This window comes from Haemaphysalis longicornis, unplaced genomic scaffold, assembly GCF_048455015.1.
Source record: "Haemaphysalis longicornis isolate Haplotype H1 unplaced genomic scaffold, Haemaphysalis longicornis Haplotype H1 scaffold_3, whole genome shotgun sequence".
NCBI lineage: Eukaryota > Metazoa > Arthropoda > Arachnida > Ixodida > Ixodidae > Haemaphysalis > Haemaphysalis longicornis.
In genome coordinates, this window is record NW_027526335.1 from 182940777 (window position 1) to 182953352 (window position 12576).

General features: G+C 51.6%; 1 protein-coding gene across 4 annotated transcripts in view; it reads right to left on the reverse strand.

Annotated features, from left to right (window-relative positions):
- Window positions 1-4373: 4373 nt before the first annotated feature.
- Window positions 4374-12576, reverse strand: part of LOC144175865 (arginine kinase-like) — a 107530-nt gene continuing 99327 nt past the window's right edge. For all 4 annotated transcript variants that reach the window (XM_077704892.1, XM_077704890.1, XM_077704891.1 and 1 more), the window contains exon 6: window positions 4374-5691. In XM_077704892.1, coding sequence (XP_077561018.1) covers window positions 5549-5691 — 143 coding nt within the window. In that variant the 3' untranslated portion in view covers window positions 4374-5548. The remainder of the gene's footprint in view (window positions 5692-12576) is intronic.

A 12576-nucleotide genomic window follows, 5' to 3' on the forward strand; every position in this document is an offset into this window, starting at 1 on the left:
CTGCCACCCCGCGCAAGCTTGATGATCGCCGTCTACTGTGAGGATGCTGCTTCTGACATCGACGCTATCGTAGAAAGTGATCGAAGGTTGCTTCTCGACCGCGGCGTCTCCGTCGCAAGAGGCATTGCGCACTTTAAGCAACGCCAATCTCACGTTTTGGTCACTAATTTCACCGAAGAGTACCAGCATTTAAACAAGGGAGCTGCAATTGCGTTCCTCGAAGAAACGCAAGAAGCAAGTGATGTGATCGCAGTCGCCGACTTTGAACGCACACCCGTAGAAACCTTCAAGCTCCCGCAGCCATTCGACGTGAATCCGGCGCTACCGCAAGAACAACGGAAAAAATTATTGGCTTTGCTGCGTCGCTACAGCGAATGTTTTTCGTCGAGCGCAAAACTACGTCAGACCCCTCTAGCGAAGCACCGAATAATAACCGAAGATGGAGCCCGACCTACCAGACAGTCACCGTACCGCGTCTCTTCACACGAACGGGAAGCCATCCGGACTCAAGTCGACGACATGCTGAGCGATGACATTATACAGCCTTCGAAAAGCCCCTGGGCTGCGCCCGTCGTACTCGTAAAGAAAAAAGACGGCACATTAAGGTTTTGCGTTGACTACCGGCGACTGAACAAAATCACGAAAAAGGACGTGTACCCCCTTCCCCGAATCGACGACGCCCTCGACCACCTCTGCCACGCGAAGTACTTCTCATCGATGGACCTGAAGACCGGCTACTGGCAAATCGAAGTGGACGAGAGAGACCGAGAGAAGACTGCATTTATAACCCCAGACGGCCTATACGAGTTCAAGGTGATGCCGTTTGGGCTGTGCACAGCACCAGCGACGTTTCAAAGAGTCATGGACACTGTGCTAGCTGGCCTTAAGTGGCACACCTGCCTCGTATACCTCGACGACGTAGTGGTATTCGCCCGGACTTTCGACGAACACCTTGCAAGGTTGGAGTCTGTACTCGAGGCCATTCGTACGTCGGGGTTGACGCTAAAGCCTGAAAAGTGCCGTTTCGCATACGGGGAACTCAAGTTCTTGGGCCACGTCGTCAACGCCGCGGGAGTCCTACCTGACCCGGCAAAAACTTCAGCGATTGCGAACTTCCCAAGGCCGAAAGACAAGAAGGGCGTGCGAAGATTTCTCGGGCTGTGCGCATACTACCGGCGCTTCGTGGCAAACTTCGCACGCATTGCAGAGCCACTCACGCGCTTGACGAAAGATAGCACCCCTTTCAGCTGGGAAAACGACCAAGAAAAAGCATTCTGCGAGCTGCAAATACGCCTGCAAAGACCGCCCGTGCTCGCTCATTTCGACGAAAATGCCGAAACGGAAATGCACACGGACGCCAGTGATATCGGCTTGGGTGCCGTCCTTGTCCAAAAGCAAAGCGGCTGCGAAAGGGTAATCGCCTATGCCAGCCGTGGTCTGTCGAAGGAGGAGAAAAACTATTCTGCCTCTGAGAAAGAGTGCCTGGCTATTATATGGGCGATTTCAAAATTTCGCCCATACGTGTATGGAAGGCCATTCAAGGTTGTAACAGACCACCATGCGCTGTGTTGGCTCGCCAATTTGAAGGACCCCTCTGGCCGTCTTGGGCGGTGGAGCTTGCGCCTGCAGGAGTTCAACGTTACCGTCGTTTATAAATCCGGCAGGAAACACTCCGACGCCGACTGCCTGTCCCGCGCCCCCGTCGACCCACCACAAGACTCTGATGAAGACAGCGCGTTCTTCGGGATCGTGACGGAGAGCGACCTAGCCGCCCAGCAGCGTGCCGACCCCGACTTACGCGTCATAATCGAGTACCTCGAGGGATGCAACGTTGCCGTTCCTAGGACCTTCAAACGCAGCTTACCAGCATTCAGCCTGAGAAACTCCGTCCTTGTGAAGAAGAATTTCTGCCCCGGAACAAGAGCGAATTACCTCCTCGTCATCCCCGCGGACCTTCGTGACGAAATTTTGGAAGCGTGCCACGACGACCCGTCTTCCGGACATCTGGGCACAGCCCGCACTATTGGAAAAATCAAGGCGAGGTACTACTGGCCCGGCCTTACCTCTGACGTCACCCACTACGTCCGGAGCTGCCGTGACTGCCAGCGACGAAAAACGCCGCCGACAAGACCCGCCGGACTTCTGCAACCGATCGCCGTCCCATCGAGACCATTTCAACAGATTGGAATGGACCTTTTAGGCCCGTTCCCTACGTCACGATCACAGAACAAGTGGATTGTCGTAGCGACAGACTACATGACGCGCTACGCAGAGACCGCCGCTCTTCCGAGGGGGACTGCACAAGAAGTGGCGAAGTTCTTTATAAGCCAAGTTGTGCTACGACATGGAGCCCCGGAAGTCCTAATCACAGACCGCGGAACGGCATTTACTGCAGAGCTGATGCAAGGAGTATTACGCTACAGCAACACGGATCACCGAAGAACGACCGCGTACCACCCCCAAACGAACGGACTAACAGAACGTCTGAACAAGACAATCGCAGATATGCTGTCAATGTACGTTGACGTTGAACATAAGACTTGGGACGAAGTTCTCCCGTATGTCACGTTTGCGTACAACACGGCTATCCAGGAGACGACGCAGCTGACGCCGTTCGAGCTTGTCTACGGTAGAAGGCCGACTACGATGCTCGACGCCATGCTTCCGCACGTAGAAGACGACGACCTCAACGCCGACGTCCACGGATATCTTCAACGTGCGGAGGAGGCCCGCCAGCTCGCTCGAGTTCGTATAACGGGCCAGCAGCTGGTGGATGCGGGCCGCTACAACCTCCGACGCCGAGACGCCGAGTACCAACCAGGGGATCGCGTGTGGGTTTGGACTCCCATCCGACGACGCGGACTCAGTGAGAAGCTCCTGCGACGGTATTTCGGACCCTACCAGATTCTACGACGTGTTGGCCAACTTACCTACGAAGTGATCCCCGATGGTGACTCCGGCACATCACGACGACGCACGCGGCCTGAAGTCGTCCACGTGGTTCGCTTAAAACCTTTCTACGCACGATGACGAACTTTTATTTTCATTTGTTCGGACTGTCGCTTATGTTAGCATCGGGTCGATGCACTCTTAGAGGGGGGGTAATGCCGCGAACCATACATTGGGTTTGTTTATTTGTATTTTGCTTTTACCGCCCGGCTGTGCCGGTCTGTGTTATCTCTGCGCCAAGGAAAGCGCGTGTTCAATTCTTTCTTTCTGTGCCGCATGTGTTATCTGTTGTGATAGGGAGAGCATTCCGATCTAACGTGAACAGCCCAGAATAATCTTCTTGGGTCTACTATGTTCTCGATGCGAATAGACGTTTCGAGAACCACGCGCGCCAAAAGATAAAAAGCCTGCAGTGCGGACGCCGGGGCATTCGATTCTGCGACGCTCGCTGACGCAAGTCACTTTGTTGACCGCTGCTTCGCCGCCTCTGTATTCTTTTGAGTTGTTAGGGGAGCACAAGTTCGCTCCAATAAACTTGTTTCTCCTGCAAGACAACTGCGTCCTCCTTGGCTTCGTGACAATATGGTGGTTAATACAGTTTCAAATCTGGTGCCAACGGACTCGACAGCTCCGCGCGCATAGCGCATGACCGGCTAGAGAGAAATCGCGCCCGGTCAGTATAGTGGCTAATAGGGACGAAACAGTCGGCAGGCAGTGGCTGTCGTAATTAAGCGTGGATTGTTAAAAACGTCTACCCCTTGATAACATGTCTCTGCTCGCCTCTGCTACGCCCTAACACCCCATCAAATATCTTTGCGGTGAAAAAAAGTTTACGTATACAAACTTCCCCACTGCTGCCCCTAATTTGGCAAAAAATGGTTGGCCAGTGCGCACATTGTTTATACACACGGTTGTTGCTGAGGCGTTTCTTGCGACACTTTTAAGACTACAACCAATCGGCTTCAAAACAAGCGCAACCGAGAAATGCGCCTGGTCCATGAAGATATGTCTCGTATGTCTAAAAAAAAAAAAGAAATAGGGGTTGAGCTCCGTGCACGCTCAAAATAACCACCCCAGAAGAATGCACGTAGCACCATTTTTTTTCATTTCATTGACATCGTTTATTGGACACAAACCTTCCGTTTGGCTTCCCGCCAAGAGAAAAAGAGCGGCACAACGACCACGTCTTCTGGAGCTCTTCCGGTCGGCTTTCCAAGGCCGGAAGGCCGCGCTCGTCCTCCGCCAGTTGTTCTTCTCCTTTTATTCTTCGTTTCTTGAGCGGCTACAAGCTGACTACGGTCGGTGCTAGCGAGTCTGCGGGCTTAGTGTGAGGGAAGAAGAAAAATGAGAGAGAAAACAAGCGCCTCTGGCTAACTCTGCGGCGGCGGCTACTGCACGGCGCGGCGTCCTAGGAGATTTCAGGGAAAATAAACGACTCTACACGTACCGTAGACTCATACTCGGGCGCGCACGCTTTCCTCACAAAAATAGCAGCACCACGGAACGGCTTCCTTCTCTGTCTGAGCTCGCATTCTTACGCACCACACGACGTCTCTGCTTTCCTTCTCTCTGTCGTTCAAAAAATACGAGACTAGCCGAGTTTTCGTTTGTTCTGACACGTTACAGCGAAGCGGTTAAGTGGGTAACTACAAAAAGATGCATTGCCAGGTAAGCAGCGGGTGGTCCTCTGTGAAACTTTTTTCCTCCTTTGTTCCGGGGGTGTTTGTGGAAGGCGGGATGGTCTAGACAGGTGCCGGTGTGGGAGGCTCTCCCGCGGGTGTTTGGGCTGGAAAAGGGGGGTCGTCCGGACCGTTGGCGGGTTTCGCGGTCAACCTTCACTTGTCTTAAGCGAGTCACCCCATGGCTGGGCTTCTCGTAGGAACCTCAAGCGGTGGGCACCGGATTTCGACTTTCCGAAGCGGTCATTTCGTCCTTACTACGGTTGTATGCGAGCCTGGACGTGCGGGGCAAGGCGACGGTTCTGTCGCCCATTAAATTAATTTTTCTCCGCTTGTTCAGGGCCCGGTAACGTCGCATTCAGCCGACGAGGCTCGGCCGAGCTAATGTCCCGTAAATTGGAATGCCCTCACAGCTCACATAGGCACATTTCTTTTTATGGCGTTATGAGAAGTGCAGGCGGAGTCTATGTCCTAACTCCTCGCCCTGCGGAGTGAAGCCTGAAGAGCGCTGATTTGAGCCGTTGTAGAAATCAGGCGCAATGAGAAAGTATGCATAAATGCCATTCTCGGTGACTGCACCTGTGTCCTAAATTCCGCCACTTCCCAGTAACGAGCTTGAGGCGTACGCAACTTCACACGCCTCTCCCATGTCAGATGAGTTGGAACGGGCTGATAGCGAACTGTGTGAGTCGGAACTGAAACTTGAGAGTCGCTAGAATGTGCCGACTCTCGTACGGCTCCCACCGTGGCCGACTTGAGGTGCGCCAAGTCTAACACAAGGGAAGGTTGACAGCGGATACTCCGGTGCTTGACGTGATGTCGCGCATATATGCAGCGCAGGGGAGAGCGGCGGGAGGAGGGGCGCTATGGATCGGGGGCGGTGAAGTAGTGGGGTGCACCCTATGGAGGCGCCTCCCTGCTTAGGCGGCCTTCTCGAGCTTGATGAGTTCCTGGATGCCGTCCTGCATTTCCCGCACCGCCTGGTACTCGGTCAGGCCCATGCGGCGCTTGTTGGAGATGTCGTAGACGCCGCCCTCGCTCTCGGTGTGCTCGCCACGGGTGCCTGCGAAGCGGAAAAAGGGAGGGAAATTTGAACGTGAGGACTCGGGCGAGTCGTTACGCATCCCAAAGTTGCCACACCACCGAACAGACAAGGATAAGAGACCAATGGTAGAATGAGATTTCGTGCAACGACATGTTTCTGTGTACAATTCGTCATGGCAAAGTAAGCGAAGATTGTTGTTGCTGTAAGACCTTTATTGACAAACAGAAGGGCTCTGGGCCTTGTGGCAACGATGGGGGACGGGGGAGGTACGTTGAGTTCATGTTGTTGAGGACTGAATGATTGGTTTCGAGGGGGTTCATTGTAGACCTTCCGAGATCCGCAGATGAAGTGCGCAGCTCGAAGTGCATAGTAGGCCGCAATGAGCCGCGTTAATAACACATTTAATGCGAATAGAGTGTGGTTGTCGAGACAGTACGGGCCGTCAGGGGTGCTGGGATCGGACGTGTGGGGCCGGAAATTTCTCTGTAGAGTAAATTCAGCGCAGTGCCAAGTGTTGGAGGTGTTGGAGTTCTGCCATGGGAGAGGGGGAAGGGAGGGAGAGCTGGCTATGGAGGCGTTTGAGTGACACTGCGGGGTTTTCCCACCAGCGGATACTTTCGGGATCGTAAGGGGTATTATCAAGTAGTCTCTTCACGTAAACATCAGTGGGCCACTTGAACGGTGCAGGAAGTGTAATATGGTCGGCGGGTGTTAGATAACATACAAAAAGTCAGCTACTCCTTAACTATTCACAGCACGCGGAAATAAATTATCTTCAGTACAAAAGAAGATAGTGCAGTTTTGTACAGGTCGAAGGCAAGTGGAGGGCTGCACTATTTGCTCATGCAGCGACGATGAAAAGAAAACGGCACTTTGGATCTTTGTCTGGTCGGTGATGCGTGTGTATCGGCTCTCTCCTTGCAGTGAATGGGAAGCGCATATGCGTTTCCTAGTCAGTACAGCCAGACGCCACCTGAGCTTGCTTATGGGGGTTATATCACAGCATAATCGTACCCAAAGCATACAAAACCACCCGAACTGAAATAAATACCAGTCAAAACGGACCGGCAATGGTTAAAAACCACGGTATAGAAAAATATTCAACAGAAATAGCCGAAACCGACCTAACAGGGGCGAACCCGCAAAAACGTACAAGACTCAGGAGGTGAAACTGATCAGCCGCAATTCCATTTATAATGCATAAAGATCTCATGAATATATTATATGCGTGTTAATATTCAGATCTGACAAACCGTTGAAAATGATAAAAAAGCGGTAACGGGATTTGAACCTGGGTTAGGATGTTTGAATCGGAGGAACGGAACTACTACACTACGAGACCAAGCGGTTCTGAGCGGTTAAATTGACGGCCACACGCACGTGGACGTAGCTCCAAACATTCCCCTTAGATGGCGCCACGCGTCGCTTGGCTGTGCCGACTAGGAAACGCCTATAATGGACCAAGTTCAAAGACAAACAAAGACTGTTCGAGTAGTAACCGACAAAGGCACAAATGGCATTATTGTTAGAAAAAAATAAGTCCTTTATTCAATAATCCTTCTTTGAATGGACATATCTGAGGCGAAGCTAAACAGCATGCGCAATACGGCCCAGGAGGAGAAAGACGAAGTATGTATATCGCTAATCCCTGATTACTGGTCAATCCCTTGATTGTGTACGTGGTATTGGCCGAGGCACATCACCATCTTAAACTACTGCTCAGTCAACGAAACAAAGAACAAACACGTGCGCATTTTTTAAAACCTTTTGGGAAACGAAAAGGTAGACGTCATTCCCCAAAGGGCGTTGGCGCATGCGCAGAAACTTCTTTCGGGCTTTCTTGAGCGCTTTATGGTGTACTGATCCAGGGAAGAATTCACAAGGTTTTCATGCGCCTTTAACGTATGTTAGCATTTCCCAAAATGTAATGAAAGCACTGTAGATCCGGTCTCAGAACTACATCATAATAAATACTCGTTATTGGCCTTGTCTGGCTTTATTTTTAAGTGCGAATGCACTTCTTAAGCGACCCTGAATCACGCGTCCACGGCTGTCCGTCCGTCCGCACCTCATACCCACTTAGGGCGATTGGCAAAGAAGAGTTCCTAATTTCTTTGCACATACCCACTTAGGGCGATTGGCCAAGAAGAATTCTTTCGCATCACCCGTGCATTACCACTTCCCCATGCTCCCCTTCGGGGAAATGCGGGTGAATTTTAAGTGCGAATGCACTTCTTAAGCGACCCTGAATCACGCGTCCACCGCCGTCCGTCCGTCCGCAGCACAGGTGTTATCGCGCGCCTCGTCGCCTCTAGCAACGGCGCGGAGCGGAGGGGAGCGCGTGTACCAACGGCACAATGACGTAGTACGCCACGTGACGTCGCGCGCTCTCGCCTCCTCTCCCCTTCGCTCGCCTGATGTCGCTCACTCTCGCCTCCTCTCCCCTTCGCTCGCCTTGACGTCGCTCCCACCACCATCAACGGCAGCTACATCGACCTGGCCTTTGCGAGGAACTGTCTGATACGCGCGGTCTTGCAACAACTCTTGACCGTACAATTCAGTGACCACAAGGCGGTCATAATGACCGTCAACTACAACGACAAGACCAACAAGTGCTGAATAAAGAATACTGTCGTTTCACTTTACTTGCGTGTGTGTGTGATCTCCTCGAACATACACTTTAATTCACCAAGATTTCCAGAGAACGTCTAACGGGGTGTGTGAATCCCCACTTGATCACGCGGGGGTGTTAAATGCAACTAACGGGCGAATGCCAACACAGTTCAACATAACTCCCCCTCATATCATCACCCGTGCATTCGCACTTCCCCATGCTCCCCTTCGGGGAAATGCGGGTGTTTTTTTTTTAAATGTACCGTCGGATTATGAGCCACCTGACAAAGAGGCGTCTTGAATACGACGGGCGTTGCGAATCCAGTTAACTTCACTGCACAACACAGTGCTTCAGATTTTCCTGGCTTCAAAGTCTATAAGGAGACCCACTGGTAAGACAGTTCGGCAAAAACGGTGCTGAGTTTCCCAGAAGAGGGAAGGAAAGAGAGACACACTTTAGCATCTTGGCCAATGACCTGTTATGGTATACGCTGTCGGAGCGTGGCGTTTCTTTTCCAAGAGGACAGCATAGAGTCAAGGAGACATAAGGCGCACCTTGAGTACTTACGCCAGCAGTCTCCGGACACCTGTGCAACTCTTGGCTTCCCGGCCCATAGTGCCTCGACAATAAATTGAATTCGTACATCAGCTGCCGGCGTGAGAGGGATTTTCGCCCGCGAGGTCACGCAAGCGCTCAGTGGCTTATCCTCTAGGTGGCCACACCCAGGAAGTTGTTGGTGGAACTTCTCTGTTTTCACCAGGCGTTAGGGAATCACGGTGCAGCTATATAGCTAGCTTAGTAGGTGAGTCATGATGATGATAATGATGCCCTTGGAAGTGTTGGACACATTCCCACCCGTACGGGGGGATCGGCCAGTGCTAAAGCGTTGACTGCACCCCTGTTAAGTTTGTAGGTAGCTGCAGTCGGTGCGCACACTCATCCCTACTGTCGGACGTCGTCATCGACGCGGGAGATCACTCTAATTAACGGTCATCATTTCCACTTTCGTTTTGTTACAGGCAGCATCTTGCCGAGAGCAGTCACTGAGTCTGATGGGAACCTCAGAAATAGCGCGTGGATCAGGTAGGTGCAGAAGAGGCCGCCATCGCGCTTGCAATAACCACGTAGAACCATACAGATATAATTACAGACTCACAAAAAAAGCCTGCAGGAACTACACCAGGGGTGATATAGCACAGGCTTCCGCCAGGATCCTCAATGGCATGAAGGAAACCGGACGACAAGCAAACTCACATGGGTACCAGCCCATCAGTTCGTACAGGGGAACGAAGGCGCACACGACGCAGCCCGAACACTCCTATACCCTGGACACCCCAAAATACGGACGAGCACAGCTACTCGAACGTGCTGGTCACTTATTTAGATATCCTGTGGCCTTATAGAGCAGGTAGAAGGGAGTACGCGCCACTTGGTAAAGAACTGGACAAGGAGCAAGAAACAACACCAAGGAGAGGAATTGCAGACAAACACGTACTCAAGTCTCAAAAGACTGCACGCAGCATTTCCGGACGTCTACACGCCTCAATGCGCACACTGCGGCATGGAGGCGGACCTACACCACATGGTATGGGCTTGCCAAAACAGTATGAAAATACCTCAGATCAAAGACCTGACATTTAAGCGGTGGGGAAAAGTGGTGCACAGCGTATACTCGAAAGTTCAGCAGGAGCTGATCGAAGGGCAAGAGCGGCAGCAAAATCCAACGGACTCCCGGAGTACTGGACTCGTCCTAGCGCCAGCCGGTCACCCCACCCTCTTCACCCTGACTTTCTACCACCCCACATTCCGTACCCATGGGAAAGCTAAGCCGCTCCTCCATCGGGTTAACCGGATCTTCCCCCGATCATCTGACCTCGCCTCGCGCTGCATGTGCACGTGCGGGGCCCTGACCACTGCGCAGTACCCTCTTGGCGCATTCCAGGCCCACCATAACACCATTTCCAGCAGCCCAGACATGAGCCGCTTCAAATAAAGTTCTCTCTCTCTCTCCCGCAATAGGGGGACCCGCCACCAATTTTAGATCCAAGTAATGTTTTCATCATCATCCACCATCGCCTTCGTCGCAACTTGGAAAGCCAGTATGCAAAGCTATCATTGCCATCGCGTCTTCGTTGACACAGAAGATGAGACCAAATGTAAACCATTATAAGTGCCGCTATTGTCATTGTTTGACGTGGCCTGAAAGCTGCGATTGTCTGCACTTCCCTGTTATCTTTTGTAAACACACTTCTGTGATCGACTGCCGACTCCTTTCTTGTTGTTAAGACTATTTGAATGCTTGCTCCTGTTTCAAGTGTTGACCTTTGCGACATTCGTTACAATTTTAAACGATTTCGAAACGTTCTAGACGAGCCTTCGCCCCTGTTACACGCACATACGGCAGTCGCCCCTTTAGGTACCTGCTCGTTCGATTCCCACCTGTACTCCCTATTTCTTCTCTAATTCTCCTAGCTTTATTTCTGCTCTACACATCGTTTTCTGAACCTTTTCAACACCTCTTTGCGCCGTTCTGTGTTCTCGCTCTCGTTCGCTTAAATTCGGGGTTTTATTTTTCACTTTCGTCGCATCCCTCGCTTCGAATTGTTTCTATTTTAGAACAGGCGATCGTTTCTGGATGGTCATTATTTTAAGGGGAATTTAGATGTCGTTTTCAACAATATATCCGCTTGGTGTTTTGATTGCTTGCTCTGAATTTGTTTTCCGTATCACCTGTTGTGCTTCCAAAATGCCGGGTCAGACGGGTATCCTTACTGGCATTTTGCAATATCTCCTACTCGTCGTCTCTACAATCATCATCATAATCATAATCGTCGTCGTCGTCATCACAAACACCACTCCGCTCCGCTTTCATCATGATCATAATTATCCCCATATCAATCGACCACCTCGTCGTCACTATACTCGGTTACAACTCAAGAACGGCACCACCTCATGTAGTGTTCCACTCCGCCAAAGTGCCGGACCCGTGACGTCAGTGCGCGCGCGTTTTGAAAGGGGTTTGCTATAAATGGGTGATATCGTCTGCCTTGTCCCACGCAGTTTGTTTGTCGTCACTGGAGTCGTTTATAAGCACATTAAGTCCAAAAAATGACGGGAACGGCTCACGCCGTGTTCAAAATATTCCCAGTAACGCCCTACTTGTGCCGCGCGGAGAAACATCCGGCTACGGTGATAAGGCACAGCGGCAACTTCCGGTGCCGTTCTTAAGTTGTCACCGAGTATACCAACAAATATTCTCTGCAGCATGGAGGCTTTTACAGCCTAACACATTCCCCAACCCTGCCGCCTACAACAGCCGGTATCATGACCTTTATAAACACTCCTGCCAGAGATGCACCGCGAAAGCTAACCTCATATCATTTGGGCCTGCCCACAGCACGCCATTCGTACCGTGCACATAACTCGGACATTTATAAATAATTTGGAGCAGTGGGAGGCAATGCTGTTCAGCTCCGACGCGGAGTCCCAACTACAAATCGTCCCACTGGCTTAGGATGCCGCTAGGGCCCGCGGGCTCATGGCCGCCACATAATGGGAAAGGACCCGCAGAACACCTCATTCCGCCCCTCTCCTCCCCCACTTTGGGGCACAATAAAGTTTATTTCCTCACTCACTCACTCACTCACTCACTCACTCACTCACTCACTCACTCACTCACTCACTCACTCACTCACTCACTCACTCACTCACTCACTCACTCACTCACTCACTCACTCACTCACTCACTCACTCACTCACTCACTCACTCACTCACTCACTCACTCACTCACTCACTCACTCACTCACTCACTCACTCACTCACTCACTCACTCACTCACTCACTCACTCACTCACTCACTCACTCACTCACTCACTCACTCACTCACTCACTCACTCACTCACTCACTCACTCACTCACTCACTCACCATCCAATAATCAATCAAATGAAGCCTGTCGAAGTTTATCATAGGAGGAAGGCTTCTGTTAGCCTTGTCGCTCGAGGGCCACCAACGTCTGCTGCGACACCTGCGAAGGGGCGGTGCGAGTAGTCAGCTAAAGCCGAGCGGCCCGCCAACGTGACGTTTAGGCCGCGTCAAAACTTGCCGGAAGTAAACATGTTGTTTCTCTCTCTCTCTGTTAGCCTTGTTTGACCCAAATTATTTGCCCTCTAATTTTCTCACCACCTTCCGCCACTTCATCTATTACTCGCTATTTCTCGCAACCAGCCCTGATTCTGTGACAAGGAAAGTTCCTGCTCGACTGGCTCTGCTTTCGCTCGCTGCTGTTC